Source organism: Tursiops truncatus, chromosome 14 (genome assembly GCF_011762595.2).
Source record: "Tursiops truncatus isolate mTurTru1 chromosome 14, mTurTru1.mat.Y, whole genome shotgun sequence".
Taxonomy (NCBI): domain Eukaryota; kingdom Metazoa; phylum Chordata; class Mammalia; order Artiodactyla; family Delphinidae; genus Tursiops; species Tursiops truncatus.
The window spans coordinates 8528441-8548804 of NC_047047.1; the positions used below are offsets into that span (position 1 = coordinate 8528441).

At 49.9% G+C, this 20364-nt stretch overlaps 1 protein-coding gene across 2 annotated transcripts in view; it reads right to left on the minus strand.

Annotated features, from left to right (window-relative positions):
• Nucleotides 1-20364, minus strand: part of ZAP70 (zeta chain of T cell receptor associated protein kinase 70) — a 32560-nt gene that overhangs the window by 1210 nt on the left and 10986 nt on the right. For both annotated transcript variants that reach the window (XM_019931140.3, XM_019931141.3), the window contains 11 exons: nucleotides 18915-19365; nucleotides 18029-18189; nucleotides 5625-5763; nucleotides 5444-5525; nucleotides 5319-5365; nucleotides 5030-5081; nucleotides 3782-3974; nucleotides 3067-3273; nucleotides 1069-1261; nucleotides 837-977; nucleotides 623-735 (listed from right to left, as the gene is read on the minus strand). In XM_019931140.3, the coding sequence (XP_019786699.1) occupies nucleotides 623-735; nucleotides 837-977; nucleotides 1069-1261; nucleotides 3067-3273; nucleotides 3782-3974; nucleotides 5030-5081; nucleotides 5319-5365; nucleotides 5444-5525; nucleotides 5625-5763; nucleotides 18029-18189; nucleotides 18915-19316 (1730 nt within the window). In that variant the 5' untranslated portion in view covers nucleotides 19317-19365. The remainder of the gene's footprint in view (nucleotides 1-622; nucleotides 736-836; nucleotides 978-1068; nucleotides 1262-3066; nucleotides 3274-3781; nucleotides 3975-5029; nucleotides 5082-5318; nucleotides 5366-5443; nucleotides 5526-5624; nucleotides 5764-18028; nucleotides 18190-18914; nucleotides 19366-20364) is intronic.

The window sequence follows — 20364 nt, forward strand, 5'->3', positions numbered from 1 at the left end:
ATAATGGGTGCTGGGGCAGGAAAGGTACCAAATATTGGAATGCCCGTGCATTGCAGGGTTAGTGTAGGGTAATAGCTTGTTTGGGTGCATGTTGCCTGTTGTGTGATGGGAAGGGGAGGTATCGATGGTGTTAGGAGTTGGCATGTTCAAGCGCCGGGCTTCGAGCAGACAGAGGTGGGAGGGCACTGAGTATCTGAGTGCTTTGGTGTTGGCCTGAATGGGTAATTAGGTGTTGAATGTTGGCTGATGGGAAACAGGAATTATATAATGGAGTATCATCCCATGCCCTGAGTATTGGTATCATAGTTTGGGTAACAGTACTGACTTGTCTGAGTGTTGCAGGATCATTTGAGTATTGGCTGGTGGGAGACTGAGGTTTTAGATGCTGGAGCAGTGGGTGTCCGCAGGTAGGGTGCTGGGGTGCTGGACCAGTGGAGCATTGTAGGGTCAGTCTGTTGGAGAGCTGAGCATAGATGCAGGGGGAATAAAGGTACCGAGGGTTGGAAAGGCCATGAATTGGGTGAGTCTCTGGGTGGGATGAGTTAGTTGGACTATTGGGCACCTCCTGCCCCAGGCCTGGGTGTCAGTTCAGCCAGGTACCCTCCTGCCCGCTGGCACTCACTTGTAGGTCCAGCAGTCGCTCATGAGCTTGTACATTTCGGGCGGACACTCTGGGGGGCACTCCATCCGCTTGCCCTGCTCGATGAAGGCCATGACCTCGGGGCCCTTCATCTTCTGCTCAAGCCAGAGCCAAGTACGCATGTGAGTAACCAGGGCCCCTCCCCCCCGGCCCCTCTCCCCACCCAGCTGTCCGCCCGCCTCTGCCCCACACCTGCCTTGTAGGGCTTCTGGCCATAGGAGAAGGCTTCCCACATGGTGACCCCGTAGCCCCAGACGTCACTGCGGCTGGAGAACTTGCGGAAGTTGATGCACTCAGGCGCGTACCACTTGAGCGGCCACTTCCCTGCCGAGCGAGCCTGGAGGGTGGGAGATGCTGCCGGGACAGGGCTCGGGGACCCTCCACACCACCGCCTCCTCCACCTGGGTACCCCAGGGCCGGGGGCTCACGGTGTAGTAGCTGTCATCAGCACCCAGTGCCTTGGAGAGACCAAAGTCGCTGATCTTGGCGTAGTGCCGGTTGACCAGAAGGACGTTGCGGGCCGCCAGGTCACGGTGCACAAAGTTCTTCTCCTCCAGGTACTTCATGCCCATGGACACCTGGTGCAGCAGCTCCGCCACATTGCTGACGGGGATCTCCTCCCTGGGGTGCAGGGGAAGGCAGGGGCAAAGCCCACTTCTCTGACCCAGCTGAGCCTCTGTTCAACAGGTGCTATTGGGCACCTGCTGTGTGCCAGGCATGGGGCGGGGGGACACGGCGTGAGCAAAACAGGCACAAACCTCTGCCCTCATCCAGGCTCGAGGCCTTAAATTTCGTCCATATACTGGGATTCCCAGACTTAACACATTTACCTGCGTCCTCTGTGTGCCCTCAGGGGGTCTCACGGGCATCTCAAAGATAATAAAGACAAAGCCAAGTTCCTGATTGTACAAACACACGCGTGCGCGCACACACACACGCTCCTCTCTCTCCATCTTTTCACTTACTCAGAAGCACTGGCCTTGCCCTCAGCTCCTTTTCCTCACACCCAATATCCAATCCATCAGCAAACCCTGGCAGCCCTGACTTCAAAATCCCTCCAGAATCCCCCTACTTCTCTCCACGTCTGCTTCTGCCACCCTGACCCAGCCGTCATCATGGCCAGCCTGGACCAGAACAGCCACCTCTGCCCTCACCCGGCACGGCCTGTCCTTCCCACACTGGAGTCAGGTCCTGCCCCTCCTCGGCTCACGGCGTCCAGGGCTCCTACCTCACTCAGGGTAAATGTCCAAGTCCTCCCCACGGCCCACAAGGCCCTGCACCATCTTCCCCATCACCTCCCTGCCCATGTCAGCTCCCCACTCCCCTGCACTCACTCTGCTTCAGCCTCGGGGCCCTACTCACAGTTCCTCTACCACACCAGGCACCTCAGGACCTTTGCACCGGCTGTGCCCTCTGTCTGGACCACTCTTCTCCCAGAGCTGCACTTGGCTGCCTCACCTTCTCACTTCTCACCCCCTACCCTGACACTCCCAACCCCCCTTTCCATAGTACTTACCTTCCAACATACTCTATACTTTACGGTATTATAATGATTATTTAAAGCCTCTCTTTCCCAACCAAACTACAGGGCAGAGAACTTTGTCTCTTTGTTCGCTGATAATCCCAAGTGCTGGTAATGGTCCCTGTCACAGAGAAATTGCCCAGTGAACACCCATGGGATAACTGAGTACATGAACTGGGACCCGTGAAGGCACGCACTCCAGCAAGAGCTCGGGTTCAAGGTCATGTGCCTCGTGTCGTGAGGGTAAGAGTTTGAGGCACGAGGGAACACAAACGAAACCAATTTCTTTGGATTAGAGATGGGCCAATTTTTTCTCTACAGGGCCTGAGAGTCAATATTTCAGCCTTTGCTGGACACATATGGTCTCTGCCACATAGTCCTCTTTGTTTTTTCCACAGACCTTTAAAAATGCGAAAGCAGGCTGTACAACACAAGCCTGGCTGCAGTTTCCCAGCCCTGCTTCAGGTCGAAGACCGTCAACCGTCGGCAACTTCCCGTGCGCCATGAACTGGCCGAGAGAACAGAGGTGGCAGTTGGGACAGAGCTGATACTTACAAAGCTCCTATAAGCAACGCCAGGCACCGTTCTGAGCACTTTCTATGGATAGACGTCAACTCATCTGACCCTCCCAAGAGCCCCTGGACGTAAATACTGTGCATCGCCGTGGTACAAATGAGGAGACTGAGGCACAGATGAATTAAGAAACCCACCTGGGGTCACACCAGTTAGCGGCAGAGCTGAAAGTCAAACCTGGGGTCAGATCTGTCATGGGCGTGAGTGTGGGCAGCAGCTGTGAGTGTGTCTATAAACGCGGGGAAATGAGTGTGGAACGCACCCGTGGGCGGACAGGCTCATTCCCGCCCACGCCCCCAGCCCCAACCACCTGGCCGGCCCAGAGGCTCACTTCTTCCCGAGCAGGAACTTGTGCAGCGGCCCGCCGCCCGCCATCTCCATCACCAGCATGAGGGCCTCGGCCTGGCACACACCGATGAGCCGCACGATGTAGGGGTTGTCCAGCTGGTGCATGATCTGCGCCTCCCGCATCATCTCATCCTTGTCCGCCTTCTCTGTGTTCTGTTTCAACACCTTGATGGCCACGTCGATCTGCTTCCTGCCGTGACGCACAGAGGGACACGCGTGAGCCGGCACGGGCCCGACCTGGCCCCCTCATCCCAACCCGACCTGCCTCTCCTCTCCCTGGACTTGTGTAGTAGATGCTGTGGTTTGCCGCCCAGTCCTCCCTGCAGCTCACGGCTCACAGCTCACAGCCAAGCCCCTCCCAGGAACTGCCCCTTGCTGAAAAGAACCGGCTCAAAGTGTCACCCTCCCCAGGGGCAGCCTGTACCAAGTGACCAGCCGATGGAGTAGACAAGGGGGACTCTGTTGCATCTGCAGCTCAGCCCAACTTCTCTCTGCCCCAGACCTGCCCCTCTCACTCCTTCTCGGGTGTTGCCCTGGGCTCCCCCAGGTAACCCCGCCTAGCAGGCAATTTCCTGTCCCAGCGTCTGTTTCCCAGGCAACCTGAAGTCACATCCTGGCTCCAACCCCCAAGGCCTTGGGAGGCAGCGCCCCCTCTGCCCCTCCCACAGCGGTTCCCCAGCCAAGGCTGGGCAGCCTACTTGCACATGCGGTAGACGCCCTGGCGAACGGAGCCAAAGTTGCCGCAGCCAAGTTCTATGTCAGCCATGAGGAGGTTCTCGCGCTTCAGGAAGAGCTTCTTGTTTTTGAGCTCCTCGGGGTCGCTGTAGGGGCTCTCGTACACGCTGGTGTCCATGGGCATCGATCGCGGCTTCTCTGAGGACGCTAGGCATGCTGGGCACACACACAGGCGTGTGCTCCCAAGTCAGGAGCAGGGAGAGGGATGGGGGCTGGGCAGGGCAGCCTCGGTGCCCACCAGGCACGTCGCCGCAAGGCACAGGGTGCACCGTGCAGAGCACGCACATCACACGTGCACACGTGTGTGATCATGTGCGTGCATTTGTGTGCACTCCTGGTCCCCTCTGTGGGTGAGCTGGGAAGCCACGTCCAAGAGGACTCTAGTGCGCACTGGCCTGAGTGTGCACACACATGCGTCCTTGCGTGTTCACGCATAACACCCACGTACACTCTCACCCACGTCTCGGTGTGTGATGGGGGTCCAAAGGCGTGTCTGCACAAGTAACCACTACAGTGCCAGCTGAGGCGTGCACACCTATGGGTGTGTGTGCACTGACACGTCTGCACCCGTGTCACGCCTGCCCAGGTCTGCGTATGCACCACGCAGCCAGGTGTACAAGGGCTGCAGATGAGCCTCTCTGTGCACAGGCAACCGTGTATGTTCTCTACACACACGTGCACAGGCTTACATCCACACATGAAACACAGAAGCATCTGCGACAGTGCCTTTCAGGGACCTGGGCTCTGGAGCCTGCCTCCTTGGGTTCAAACCCCAGCTCCACCACTGCCTAGCTGCGGGACATGACAGTTCCCGGCCCTCCTTTCTCTTCTGTAAAATGAGAATAATTACCATGACCGCCTCATGTGCTTGTCGGGAGGATTCAGCAAAGCTCATACACTCAGTGAGCTTGGGGCATGACTGGCAGATAGTAGGTGCTTAACAGATGTGTGTCTGTACCCGGGCTGGCCCAGGCATGGCCAGGTCTACTCCCCTGCACGTCAGCATGCCCCCGGGCACGTGCTCACAGGTGGGCATGATGCATGTGCCCACGTGGACACCTGCAGGCACAGTGCATGCACAGGGCAACCAGGCCCACCGCCGCAGGTCAGGCCTGGCACACGTCCCTCCCCTGACACACCCCAGGGCCCAGCCAGGACCCTGCTCCTGGTCTGACACGAACCCCTACACACCTCCATCTCTGCCGACTCACCTGGTTCAGGGGTGTATCCGTCTGAGTTGAGCGTGTCGATCCGTCTCTGAGGCTAAAGGTCATGGGGTCAGCAAGGGTCAGCAGGGCCAGAGCTGGGGGCACCCAGCCCCTCTCATGAGACCCACATTGTCTGAGGACTCCCAGAGATGGTGCTGGGGGTGCCCTCTTCTGTTCCACGGCAGCCCCACTCTCCCCCCATCTCCTGCCCGGAGCCCCACCCTGGGAACAGGACCCATTGCCCACCCAGCTCCATCCCCAAGGCCCCAAGTCTACGGCGCTGCTGACTCACCTGGGTGAATGTGGATGGGTGGGCCGGGAGTGTGGGAGCAGCGGCCTCTGGGGGAGCAGAAGGGACAGTGAGGGGGTGGGGGCCGGGGTCTCCCGCTCACCCCTGTGCCCCGCTGCCCCGCTCACCTGAGCTGGCGCTGTTGTTGGGACAGGCCTCCTTTAGGCAGTAGATGAGCCCGTCAGCCTTCAGCTTCAGGTACTCCACCAGCTGCAGGGAGGAGCGTCAGGGCCGGGGCTCCCCTCCTCCCCAGAAGCCTGAGCACCCCGCTGCAGCCTCTCCCCACAACAGGGTGTGTGGGCGGCCTACCTGCCAGAGCGTGTCAAACTTGGTCCCCTCGGGAATGCAGTATTTGCCCGCCTTGTCCTGGCTGATGAGGTAGTGGTACACAGTCTTCCCATAGATCAGAGACAGCGCATAGGTGCCCTGCTCCTTCCGGGGTCTCAGCCTGGTGGGGGATGGAGGGGGTGTCACCCCTACAACCACATGGGTCCCCTCCCCCGTGGTGCCCTCCTAGTTAGGCCCTAGTTCCCACACACATGCCCTATGGGCTCTGCACCCCAGAGCCTCATGGAGAAGTGGCAGGGGCTGCGGGAGCTGAGGTCAGGCCCCACTCAACCTCCAGACCTACTGGTAACAGGCCATGCGTGGGGCTGGCGGAGGGGGTGCCGGGGTGAGCAGAGAGGTGAATGGCCATGTTCACAGTCATCCAAGGGCAGGTATGTGGCCATCCACAGGGGAATACTGGGCCACCCACGGTGGACATTCAGCCCTGCGGGGCCTGATACTCAGGCACCCACAGCTGCACACTTGGCCATTCAGGGGGGAACACTTAGCCATACGCTGGGGGGCACCTGGTCCTCCATGGCTGAATACCAGGCCACCCATGGTTGGACACTGGGCCACAGGTGTGGGGCGGGGAGGCACTTGGCGATTCCTGGAGGGATATTTTTTCATCTATGGTGGACACAGAGCCACTCACGGGGGACACACAGACTTAAGACCATTCTCTTGGGGAGACAAAGCTGTTTCTATACATAGAGCGACAAAGGCAAGTGCAAGTCCATGGCTAGATCACAGGGCACCTTCGTACACATCAGCACAAGTCACCTTGCCATCACAAGAGACCCACCAGTTATCATAACAGATGACCTTTAACAGAATGAAACCCTTGATTGTCCTCTTCTGGAAATTTGCCAAAACAAATAATCTTCCATGTCTATCGATCAGAATTAAGCCCCTAAAAGATGGTGCCTTCATGCAGTAAGAACCTGTCCAACCACACACACACATGCACACACACACACACACACACACACACACACACACACACACACGGACCAATTTAGGGCCACCTGCACCCTCCCATCCTATTGTAAAACTAGTCAGCATCTCCCACAAAATAGTTTCGTCTTGAGTTCCCAGCACAAGTTTCTATTCCAGGGTTAAGTGTAGATTTCTAATGGACGAGGGAGGGGCAGCTGTTTCTGGAGGTGGTCTCAGGCTCTGTGGACACTGTAGACAACAGACCAATAATCTAGGGGATTGAACTAAGTTACACAAGAGCTGGCTGGGAGCGCACAGCAGGAAATAGCCATGGGATGACCCACAGGTGGGCACCATCAGAGTGTAAACTCTCAGGGCTTGGGCCCTGCCCATGGATATTAATTCACTGGACAAATATTTACTAAGTGTTGACCACATGCCAGGCATTATTCTAAAGGCAGGAGTACAGTGGTGAACAAGACAGACACGAGCCCACCTTGCAACTCTTCCTTAGGCCAAAGAGACAGAGAAATGTCCCTTAAATCTCCATGGCAAAACATGAGTGAGGGATGGAGGGGTGGCTGTGAATATCCTATCCATTGCCGGACAGCAAGTTCCCCAAAGAACAATGCAGTGAAGGCTGACATAGTGACCAGGGCAGCCTACCTGGACACATGGAGAGATAGGAAACAGGGTGGGGAGCAATGGGGGAGCACCAAAGGCAAGGAAGAGAATCCCACAACAAACTAAGAAAGGCAAATGTCCCACAGAAAGGAAGGAGCTTCCATAACTAGACTGGTGGGCTGGCCTGGAGGTGATTGTCTCTAAATACTAGTTCTCTTCTTTTGAGAAGTGAAAATACTTCATAAGGTCAAAACCTTAAGTTTTGAACTGACAACAAAAATTCAATGCCCAGAGGGCAGAGAGCAGAAGCAAGAAGAACTAAAATTCTGCAGCCTGTGGAAAGAAAACCACATTCACAGAAAGATAGGGAAAATGAAAAGGCAGAGGACTTTGTACCAGATGAAGGAACAAGATAAAACCCCAAAAAACAACTAAATGAAGTGGAGACAGGCAACCTTCCAGAAAAAGAATTCAGAATAACGATAGTGAAGATGATCCAGAACCTCAAAAAAAGAATGGAGGCAAAGATCGCGAAGATGCAAGAAATGTTTAACAAAGATCTAGAAGAATTAAAGAACAAAAAAACAGATGAACAATACAATAACTGAAATGAAAAATACACTAGAAGGAATCAATAGCAGAATAACTGAGACAGAAGAATGGATAAGTGACTTGGAAGACAGAATGGTGGAATTCACTGCCACAAAACAGAATAAAGAAAAAAGAATGAAAAGAAATGAAGACAGCCTAAGAGACCTCTGGGACAACATTAAATGCAACAACATTTGCATTATAGGGGTCCCACAAGGAGAAGAGAGAGAGAAAGGACCCGAGAAAATATTTGAAGAGATTCTAGTCGAAAACTTCCCTAACGTGGGAAAGGAAATAGCCACCCAAGTCCAGGAAGCACAGAGAGTCCCAGGCAGGATAAACCCAAGGAGAAACATGCCGAGACAGATAGCAATCAAACTGACAAAAATTAAAGACAAAGAAAAATTATTGAAAGCAGCAAGGGAAAAATGACAAATAACACACAAGGGAACTCCCATAAGGTTAACAGCTGATTTCTCAGCAGAAACTCTACAAGCCAGAAGGGAGTGGCATGATATATTTAAAGTGATGAAAGGCAAGAACCTACAACCAAGATTACTCTACCCAGCAAGGATCTCGTTCAGATTCGACAGAGAAATCAAAAGCTTTACAGGCAAGCAAAAACTAAGAGAATTCAGCACCACCAAACCAGCTCCACAACAAATGCTAAAGGAACTTCTCTAAGTGGGAAACACAAGAGAAGAAAAGGACCTACAAAAACAAACCCATAACAATTAAGAAAATGGTAACAGGAACATACATATCAATAATTACCTTAAAGGTGAATGGATTAAATGCTTCAACCAAAAGACACAGGCTCGCTGAATGGATACAAAAGACAAGACCCATATATATGCTGTCTACAAGTGACCCACTTCAGACCCAGGAACACATACAGACTGAAAGTGAGGTGATGGAAAAAGATATTCCATGCAAATGGAAATCAAAAGAAAGCTGGAGTACCAATACTCATATCAGATAAAATAACCTTTAAAATAAAGAATGTTATAAGAGACAAGGAAAGACACTACATAATGATCAAGGAAGCAATCCAAGAAGAAGATATAACAATTATAAATACATACGCACCCAACATAGGAGCACCTCAATACATAAGGCAATTGCTAATAGCTATAAAAAAGGAAATCAACAGTAACATAATAATAGTGGGGGATTTTAACACCTCACTTACACCAATGGACAGATCATCCAGACAGAAAATTAATAAGGAAACACAAGCTTTAAATGACACAATAGACCAGATAGATTTAATTGATATTTATAGGACACTCCATCCAAAAACAGCTGATTACACTTTCTTCTCAAGTGCACACAGAACATTCTCCAGGACAGATCACATCTTGGGTCACAAATCAAGCCTCAGTAAATTTAAGAAAATTGAAATCACATCAAGCATCTTTTCTGACCACAACGCTATGAGATTAGAAATCAATTACAGGGGAAAAAAACGTAAAAAATACAAACACATAGAGGCTAAACAATACGTTACTAAATAACCAGAGATAACTGAAGAAATCAAAGAGGAAATCAAAAAATACCTAGACACAAATTACAACGAAAACACGATGATCCAACACCTATGGGATGCAGCAAAAGCAATTCTAAGAGGGAAGTTTATAGCAATACAAGCCTACCTCAAGAAACAAGAACAATCTCAAATAAACAATCTAACCTTACACCTAAAGGAATTAGAGAAAGAAGAACAAACAAAACCCAAAGTTAGCAGAAGGAAAGAAATCATAAAGATCAGAGCAGAAATAAGTGAAATAGAAACAAAGAAAACAAGAGCAAAGATCAATAAAACTAAAAGCTGGTTCTTTGAGAAGATAAACAAAATTGATAAACCTGTAGCCAGACTCATCAAGAAAAAGAGGGAGGGCCTCCCTGGTGGCGCAGTGGTTGAGTCCGCCTGCCGATGCGGGGGACACGGGTTCGTGCCCCAGTCCGGGAGGATCCCACATGCCGGGGAGCGGCTGGGCCCGTGTGCCATGGCCACTGGGCCTGTGTGTTCGGGGCCTGTGCTCCACAACGGGAGAGGCTGCAGCAGTGGGAGGCCCATGTACCGCAAAAAAAAAAAAAAAAAAAAAGAAAAGAAAAAAGAAAAAGAGGGAGAGGACTCAAATCAATAAAATTAGAAATGAAAAAGGAGAAGTTACAACAGACACTGCAGAACACAAAGCGTTCTAAGAGAATACTACAAGCAACTCTATGCCAATAAAATGGACAACCTGGAAGAAATGGACAAATTCTTAGAAAGGTATAACCTTCCAAGACTGAAGCAGGAAGAAATAGAAAATATGAACAGACCAATCAAGTAATGAAATTCAAACTGTGATTAAAAATCTTCCAACAAACAAAAATCCAAGACCAGATGGCTTCACAGATGAATTCTATCAAACATTTAGAGAAGAGCTAACCTCCATCCTTCTCAAACTCTTCCAAAAATTGCAGAGGAAGGAACACTCCCAGACTCATTCTATGAGGCCACCATCACCCTGATACCAAAACCAGACAAAGATAGTACAAAAAAAGAAAATTAAAGACCAATATCACTGATGAATACAGATACAAAATCCTGAACAAAATACTAGCAAACAGAATGCAAAAACACATTAAAAGAATCATATACTATGATCAAGTGGGATTTATCTCAGGGATACAAGGATTCTTCAATACACGCAAATCAATCAATGTGATACACCATATTAACAAATTGAAGAATAAAAACCATATGATCATCTCAATAGATGCAGAAAAAGCTTTTGACAAAATTCAACTCCCATTTATGATAAAAACTCTCCAGAAAGTGGGCACAGAGGTACCCTACCTCATCATAATGAAGGCCATGTACGACAAACCCACAGCAAACATCGTTCTCAATGGTGAAAAACTGAAATCATTTCCTCTAAGATCAGGAACAAGGCAAGGATGTCCACTCTCACCGCTATTATTCAACATAGTTTTGGAAGTCCTAACCACAGTAATCAGAGAAGAAAAAGAAATAAAAGGAATACAAATTGGAAAAGAAGAAGTAAAACTTTCACTGTTTGCAGATGACATGATACTATACATAGAGAATCCTAAAGGTGCCACCAGCAAACTACTAGAGCTAATCAATGAATTTGCTAAGGTTGCAGGATACAAAATTAATGCACAGAAATCACTTGCATTCCTATCCACTAACAATGAAAGACCAGAAAGAGAAATTAAGGAAACAATCCCATTCACCATTGCAACAAAAAGAATAAAATTCCTAGGAATAAACCTACCTAAGGAGGTTAAAGACCTGTACTCAGAAAACTATAAGACACTGATGAAAGAAATCAAAGATGACACAAACAGATGGAGAGATATACCATGTTCTTGGATTGGAAGAATCAATATTGTGAAAATGACTATACTACCCAAAGCAATCTACAGATTCAATGCAATCCCTATCAAATTCCCAGTGGCATTTTTTACAGAACTAGAATAAAAAATATTAAAATTTGTATGGAGACACAAAAGACCCCGAATAGCCAAAGCAGCCTTGAGGGGAAAAAAATGGAGCTGGAGGAATCAGACTCCCTGACTTCCGACTATATTACAAAGCTACAGTAATCAAGACAATATGGTACTGGCACAAAACTGGAAATATAGATCAATGGAACAGTATAGAAAGCCCAGAGATAAACCCACGCACCTATGGTCAACTAGTCTATGACAAAGGAGGCAAGAATATACAATGGCAAAAAGACAGTCTTTTCAATAAGTGGTGCTGGGACAACTGGACAGCTACATGGAAAAGAATGAAATTAGAACACTCCCCAACACCATACACAAAAATAAACTCAAAATGGATTGGAGACCGAAATGTAAGACCAGACACTATAAAACTCTTAGAGGAAAACATAGGAAGAACACTCTTTGACATAAATCACAGCAAGATTTTTTTTGATCCACCTCCTAGAGTAACAGAAATAAAAACAAAAATAAACAAATGGGACCTAATGAAGCTTAAAAGCTTTTGCAAATCAAAGGAAACTACAAACAAGATGAAAAGACAACCCTCAGAATGGGAGAAAATATTTGTAAACGAATCAATAGCAAAGGATTAATCTCCAAAATATATAAACAGCTCATGCAGCTCAATATTAAAAAACAAACAACCCAATCAAAAAATGGTCAGAAGACCTAAATAGACATTTCTCCAAAGAAGACATATAGATGGCCAAAAAGCACATGAAAAGCTGCTCAACATCACTAATTATTAGAGAAATGCAAATCAAACTACAATGAGGTAACACCTCACACCAGTTAGAATGGGCATCATCAGAAAAGTTACAAACAACAAATGCTGGAGAGAGTGTGGAGAAAAGGGAACCCTCTTGCACTGTTGGTGGGAATGTAAACTGATACAGCCACTATGGAGAACAGTATGGAGGTTCCTTAAAAAACTAAAAATAGAATTACCATATGACCCAGCAATCCCACTACTGGTCATATACCCAGAGAAAACCATAATTCAAAAAGACACATGCACCCCAATGTTCATTGCAGCACTATTTACAATAGCCAGGTCATGGAAGCAACCTAAATGCCCATTGACAAAGAAATGCATAAAGAAGATGTGGTACATATATACAGTGGAATATTACTCAGCCATAAAAAAGAACGAACTTGGGTCATTTATAGAGACGTGGATGGACCCAGAGACTGTCATACAGAGTGAAGTAAGTCAGAAAGAGAAAAACAAATATCGTATATTAACACATATATGTGGAACCTAGAAAAATGGTACAGATGAACTGGTTTGCAAGGCAGAAATAGATACACAGATGTAGAGAACAAACGTATGGACACCAAGGGGGGAATGTTGCGGGGGGGATGGGAGATTGGGATTGACATGTATACACTAATATGTATAAAATAGATAACTAATAAGAACCTGCTGTATAAAAAATAAATAAAATAAAATTCAAAAAAATAAAAAAACTCAATGCTCAGCCACTCATCAGCAAACGTGTGTGGAATATTGAAAAAAAACAGCACAATATTAGACCTTTCTTCCCATCAATAAATGGAATCTAGTTCTGTATCTCCTGAATCAGGGATTGACCATGTGACTTGCTTTGGTCAATAAGACATTAGCAAACAGGACACAAGGAGAGGCTGGAAAAGTGGGTGACACTGGGGTTTGCCTGCCCTTTCTTGCTTCTCCTGGCAGCCCTGCAACGACCATGGAAGTGAGTCCACACTAGCCTGCTGGAGAAGCCATATGAAGGAGAATCAAGGCATCCCAGGCTGCCATCTGCCAGACATGTGAGTGAGGCCATCCCAGACCATCAAGGCCCAGTCAATCCTTCAGCTGACTGCGGCCACACAACTGAGCTCAAAAGAAACCAGCTGCATAACCACCCAGCTGAACTAAGCCCAAATAGCCAACCCATTGAATCAAGGCTGAATAAATGAATGTTATTTTAAGCTACAACAGTTTAGGGTGGTTTGTTACACAGCAAAGGCTAACTGATACACTGTCTTTGGAAAGAGACATGTGAGTTCACAAAAGAGCAGCCACCAATCCCACGTAGGCAAAGACTACTATACTGGTGTGGTCACCACATATATTTCAATGTCACAAATTCTACTTTATTTACCAAAAAAACCACCAGGTGGTGGCAGTTCTTCATCCTTGTAGTTCAAGCCTGAACTTAAACTAGAGGTACAGGCTAAGAAATCAACTCGTATCTCCACTTTTTTTTTTTTGGCTATGCCATGAGACTTGTGGGATCTTAATTCCCCAACCAGGGATTAAACCTGTGCCCCCTGCAATGGAAGCATGCAGTCCTAACCACTGGACTGCCAGGGAATTCCCTCCACTTTAAAAATAATATATAGAAACTGATAACAGTGAAAAAAATAAGAGCTACCATTTATTAAGATGCTCGTTCTAAATTCTTCACATATTTGTCATTTAGTCTTCACAGCATTCTCCACAAGATACCTACCTTGTCCTCTCATTATCCACATTTTGCAGAGGAGGAAGCTTAGGCTCAAGAACACTGCACCTCTTGCCTAAACTGCACAGTTGATTAGGGGTAGAGCCAGGATGCCAATCCATTTCTGACTCTCCAGTTAATTGCTCCATGGGACTGACACCCAGCCCAGCCACAGCAAGTTGCTTCTTCTCCGTGTGCCTCAGTTTCCTCACATGTAAAATGAAAACACAGAACTAACCCAGACTTTAGGGCTCCAAAGGATCAACCGTGATCTCATATAACTGTAGGCATAATCTTTGGGGTAAATATGTTTGGGGGATTGTGAGAAGGGTTCAGCTTCACTAAAATTCCCAAAGGGGTCAGTGATCCATTAAGAAACAATTAACAATATGTTCTTGAAGGCCCTTTCCAGGGGTCAAGTGTCTTTTCAAGTTGAATCAACCAGTCCCACAGATGCTGCAATTATGCAGAAAGGAAGCGAGCTTTGACAGCAAACAGCGTTAGGTATAATTCCAACCATTCATCAGCAGCTCTGAACGGTGGTCACTGGTAAGCATTCCAGGCCACAGTGGTGTGTCTTTCTATCACACCCACACCCTTACCACGGAACCAGACCAGTCCTGGGCTTGTCCCAGGCATCGTGATGCATCAGGGATGTCCCTTCATCCCTGCCTCAGGAGAGGTTCTGCGCCTACAGCTTTGACCTTCAGCCCCTAACTACCCACATACTGAGAAAGCAGTTACTGACAACAGGAACCACAAGAAAAACCTACAGTGCTTCTGTCAGAAGCATGTCCTGCCTAACTTTCCAGGAGTCTGGTTCATGGTGGTGGCTTCTGGTCTCTTGACATTTCCCTGCATGAGCCACTGTCCCTCATAATGTCACTGCTCCAACTGCTTCTGAAACCCAGCGTCAGCTCCAGTCTCTATACTGTACCCAGATCCTAGCTCCCTCAGTCTCAGCCTGCTGTGGCCAATGCTGGTCCTATCCACCTCTGAGACTTCAAGCCACCTCGATATCCAAAGCACCTACAGCCGCTCGCCCTGGTTCTCCAGAGATTCCTCTTATCCCAACAGACTGGTTAACTCCAAGCCTGTTATAAACTCTGCTGTGTTAATGGAGAAAGTTTGCAAACTTTTCCTTTGGGCAGTGGAATTGTTTGTCAAGCAACATCTTCCATAGAAGCTTAAGATAAGAAACACGTCAAAGCTGAGCTGGGGGGACTTCCCTGGTGGCGCAGTGATTAAGAATCCTCCTGCCAATGCAGGGGACACAGGTTCGAGCCCTGGTCCAGGAAGATCCCACATGCCGCAGAGCAACTAAGCCCGTGCTCCACAACTACTGAGCCTGCGCTATAGAGTCCGCAAGCCACAACTACTGGAGCCCGCGTGCCACAACTACTGAAGCCCACGCACCTAGAGTCCATGCTCCACAACCAGAGAAGCCACCACAATGAGAAGCCCGTGCACCACAAGGAAGAGTAGCCCCTGCTCACCACAACTAGAGAAAGCCCGCATGCAGCAATGAAGACCCAGCACAGCCAAAAATTAATTAATTAATTTTTTTAAAAAAAGCTGAGTTGGGATGGGGCTCAGAATCCCCCCCTGCTCCACCCTCTACTCACTTCTTCCACCCCCTCCCCCCAGAATCTTTTGATATTGTCGGGGGCCTTAGGGAATCTGGGAGAAAGTTTTAAACCATTGGAATGGTGGAATCATTATCTCTATGAGTACGTGTGTTTGCGTGAGGTAGGAAGGAGAGATGGGGAAGGGAGGGGTGGGGAGGAAAGAAAAAGAAAAAAAAAACCAAGACAAAAGAGAGGCAAAGACTGTGAGGTGATGAAAGGCTGAACTGGGGATATGAGATGAAACCAGAGAAGGGAACCTAGATTGTAAAAAGAAAGAAAAATGAAATTACATGTTACAAAGGAGGAAGCAGCTACAAGGAGAAAGAATTGCTGCACCAACAGGAAAGGTGGAGAACCCCCCTTCGTTGTGTCCGGCTTGGAGAGAGCCCCTGGACACTCAGGTACCTGGGGTAACTTGTGCAAGAGCAAGTGAGATGTGAACGTGGGGAGATGTGTGACCAATGGCCGAGAAGGTCTTAGTGAGCATCACGCTTGAGGGGGGGAGCGTGCAGCATCCTGATGAAGCAGGTGACAAACATCTGGACAAGTACCGGCCATCACTAGGTACTAGAAGGTGGAGCCCTCTAGAAGGACCAGATGCAGGCTCTGCCTTCCAGTTCATAGTCCAAAAGGAAAGATGCCCCAAATGCCCACGTTTGAGATGCCCATCACCCTCATTATGGCCTCCTTGTTCTAATCCTCTGATAGACTGTTTGCAAAACTGGCTGCCTCAATTATTCTCCCTTGGGTAGTCCCTTCCCCACAGTGACTCTGGTCTGAGCCAAGTGGCTTGCTTTGGCCAAGAGGACATCAGTTACATTACACAAGCAGAGGCTTGAAAAGTGCTTGTGTATTGTAACTTGCCTTCTCTGATTGTTCTTAGGAACCCTGCAACCAACACCATGTGAACAAGTCCAGGCTAGCCTGCTCGATGATGACAGCACTGCAGCCTACTCATCCCTATCGCCCAGGTGACACTGAGCCAACAGCCAGAGCTGACTCACAGAATCATGAGAAGTAATAAACTGTTGTTTTGAGTCAGTAAGTCTTGGGACAGCTTGTTACACAGCAAAAGCTAACTGATACAAATGCAAAGTTGAGTTTCCCTCTTAGAGAAAACAGACCTATCTTAATCTGTTCACAAGCCGTCCTTGCAGCTGAGTATTATCTGTAACATGCAATTACAGCCTAAATTTACAGCCTAAATCTGTTAGGCAGGGTGAAAAAAAAAGTATTTTATCAGCTGACAGTAGAGTCTTGTAGAGGGACCTGCATCTTGTGGGAGACGTGCAGGTAATCTGGTACACATGCTGAAACCTCACATGGGTGGGGGAAATCAAGGGAAAGGGGTCAGTTCCTCCAAGTGGGATGGCCCCAGGAGAGGGAACAGCCCAGCAGGGAGGTGGGTGAGAGCAAGGATTCAGCCAGGCAGGATCTCAGGCCAAGAAGCAACCATGAGAACAGAGACCCTTGAGAATTAACATCTCAAGGGGAGGATGCTAGACTCCCTGAGGTCACAGGAAAGAGACAGGCACCAAGTTTCTCCATATCTCAAGGCCTGAGTGGCCTCAGCTGACATCCGGATAACATCTGCTATACAACGAACCCATGTCCAGACCAGAAAGCAGCAGCCCCAGCAGGGGGCTTTAGACAGACTCTTTCATAATAACAAACTCACAAACAGCCACATGGTTCAGCTGTGGCTCATGCTCAGGCAGAGATACGCACATTCACCCACTTAAAATAACCCTTAGTGCATTTTTAGTATATGCCAGATACTATACTATTGCTTTACACATATTAATTCCTGCGATCCCATAAGAGACCCTTGGGTAGGTACTACCACCATCCACAGTGCAGGTAGAGGGAGTTGCTTCAACGCTCTCCCAGCGCTCCTACCTCACTCAGGGTCAAAGCCAAAGTCACCTCCCTGCCTTCTCCCCCTCCCACTCCAGTCCTCGCTTACTAAGCTCCAAGCACACTGGTCTCCTTGCTGATTCTGGAACATGCCAAGAACCTCCTCCTGGTCTGTGTTCTTGCCAGGAACACCTTCTCCCAGAGAGCTCACAGCCCACTTCTCACCTCCTTCGGTTCTTTACGCAGAAGCCACCCGATCGGAGAGGCCTTTTCTGGCCACCTAAGCTCAACTTGGAGCCCCCCTCCCCAGCTCCACACACAGCACTTGCCACCCTCTGACATACTCTATGTTTTAGCGATTCATCCTTCTTTGTCTACCTGCTCCACAAGGACGGGGATTTGTGTCTGTCCTGTGCACTGCCACGTCCTCAATGCCCGGAACAGTGCATGTGGTAACTGTTCAACAAATATTTGGTGAATGCAGGAGAGGAAATCCAAGTAGGCAGCTCCGATAGCTGCCCAGCGTTCCCAGATGGTAAGTAGCAGACGCTGGATTCCAACCCAAGCCGCCCAACTCTGAAGTCCTCACCACTGCTGCCCCTTTCGCATATCACGTCCCTGCGCACATTCAGGAAAGCACTACCCACTCACACTTGTGAGCGCAGGCACACCCCTCACCGCCCACCTGCACTCTGAGGTCTGCCCCAGCCTCACCACCCCACAGCCCCAGGCTCTAAGCCCCACATACAGGAACTTGCCGTCCGTCTGTGAGCCTGAGTAGAGTTTGCGCTCCGCCTCCTCGCGCGTCAGGCTTTTGTGGTACCAGGGCATCCGCTCGTGAGCCGTCGTGGCAATGAGCTTCTCCACCTGAGGGGCCTGGCTGATGATGGCCTGCTCCAGGGCCTCGCCCTAGGGAAGAACGGGAGGGTGGAGAAGACTTGTGTCTCCAAGTAGGCGGCCACAGGACACCTCTTCCATCTCCTGGACCCTCCCAATTGCCTCTTCCACATGAGACAGCCCACCCACCCAGGCGCACCTAGGGGGTGAGTCATTTAGGCTGCTAATGAAAGCCAAGCCCCCTCATCTCTATGGTCCCGCCCCAAGCCATCCAGGCCCCGCCCATCCAGGGCTACGGCCCAGGCCCCGCCTTCTAGCCGGCCCCAAGCTCATCTCCAGCTTGAAGATCTAACACTGGTAATCGCGCCCCATGGTGCACTGCATGTTGTCGAAGACCACAACCCACCGCCCCTGCCGGCCAACCTACCCCAGAGCACCGACCCCACCATCCTCTCAGGCCCCTCTCCCAGCCCAAGCCTCGCCTCCTCTGGACTCAGCGTGACCTCCACCTACCCCGACCTCCACTTTGCCATCTGCCTCTGACAAGCACCATAGCATCGTTCAGGCCCCTGCCTCCGAGGCCTCCTCCCAGGCCCGCCCCCAGTCAGGCCCCAACCCTCCAGCATCTAAAACGGGCGCAGCACAGCATAATACAGGCTGGCGAAGACCACCACTCTCCCCCAGTTCCATTGCTCCCTCGGCCCCAAGGGCCCGCCCTTCCCGGCCCCGCCTTCCCAAGGCCCGCCCCCTCCGGCCACGCCCTCCCAAGACCCGCCCCTTCGGCCCTGCGCTCTCACCTCTAGTTTCCAAGTCTGGCGCACGTAGTCGCGCACCATGGCATCGCGTAGGCTGTCGAAGACCCCGGGCTGCGGCTCGAGCCCCGACGGCCGGTTGCACGGCTTGCGCAGGTTGCAGGGCAGCCCGTCTGGGTCGCGCGAATAGAACTCGCAGAGCTCAGCGGGGCCGCAGTGCGCTTTTCCGCCCGCAATAGCGTAGGTGCCGTTGAGCTGGCGCTCGATGGGGAAGTGGTGGAAGCGCACGTCGTGCACGAGCGAGAGCACATAGCCGCCTAGAGAGCGCAGGCAGTGGCGCAGCAGGAAGAGCCCGTCGGCCATGCCCGCCAGCTTCAGGTGCTCCTCGGCCTCGGCGCGCGAGATGCTGCCGTAGAAGAAGGGCAGGTGCGCCGCGGGGTCCGGCATCGCCGCCGCTGCACTGAGCAGGGTACGGGCCCCTGCGCCTCTTCAGACTCTGTGAGTTCAGAGCAGGATTGGGGGCACGTCAGGGCCTCGGTTTCCCTTCCTGAACCCGTCCATTGTACCCAGAGATAGTAGGAGAGAGCCCGCATTAAAGGGCATCCGTGCGGCACAGCTGAGTGTGCCGATCGTGCAGAGCCTGATTTGTGCCGGAGTCAACTTGGAAAGGAGGCCCAGCCTACGGGACTCAGACTGGGGAGTCCCAAACCAGCCTTTGACTTTTCAGACCTCGTACGGAGCGCCCCACTGGCCACGACACAACAGCACCTGGAACCTTCATCCACCTCCCAAACACGTGTTGAATTCTTACTGTGTTTCAGGATGGAGATACGGGTGAATAAGAGACATGATCCCTGCCCTCCTGAAGATAACAGTCTGAGGGAGAGGGGATGCAATAAACAAGGAGAGACAAAAATAATTACAGATTGAGGTCAGTGTTCTAAAGGAAATAAATAGAGTGAGATCAAGAGGGAAGAAGCCACTGGAGCTGGGATGGTCACATTCTTTGGGGAGGTAGCATTTGAGCTGAGATCCGAAGGAAAAGGAGGAGCCCACTTCTCAAAAAGCATGGAGGGGAGCACATCAGGCAGAAGGAACAGCAAGTCCCAGGGCCTGGAAGCTGGAACAACTTTGCTCATCAAAGGACCTTGACTCCATTAGCCTTCCCGACTCTTCCCTCTGACCCTTTCCCAGCAACCTTAGAAATTCCCCTTAGCCCTGCCTTCGTGAACGAGTGTCTAGAAAGCATAAGCTAATCTGAATATCCATTAATCGGGGATTGGTTAAATACATTAGGATTTAACTCCAATGTGAACTGCGATACAGTCATTAAACAAAAGGAGGTTTGGAAAGTATGACCCTATATGGGGAGGAGGAAGTAAGGACATATAGATACCTGGTGAGGAAGATATCTAACCTGAAATTATCCACCTTCAACTTTCTAGGGTGATGGTGATGTCCAATATCTTGAGAAGCGTTGTGTTACACAGGTGTC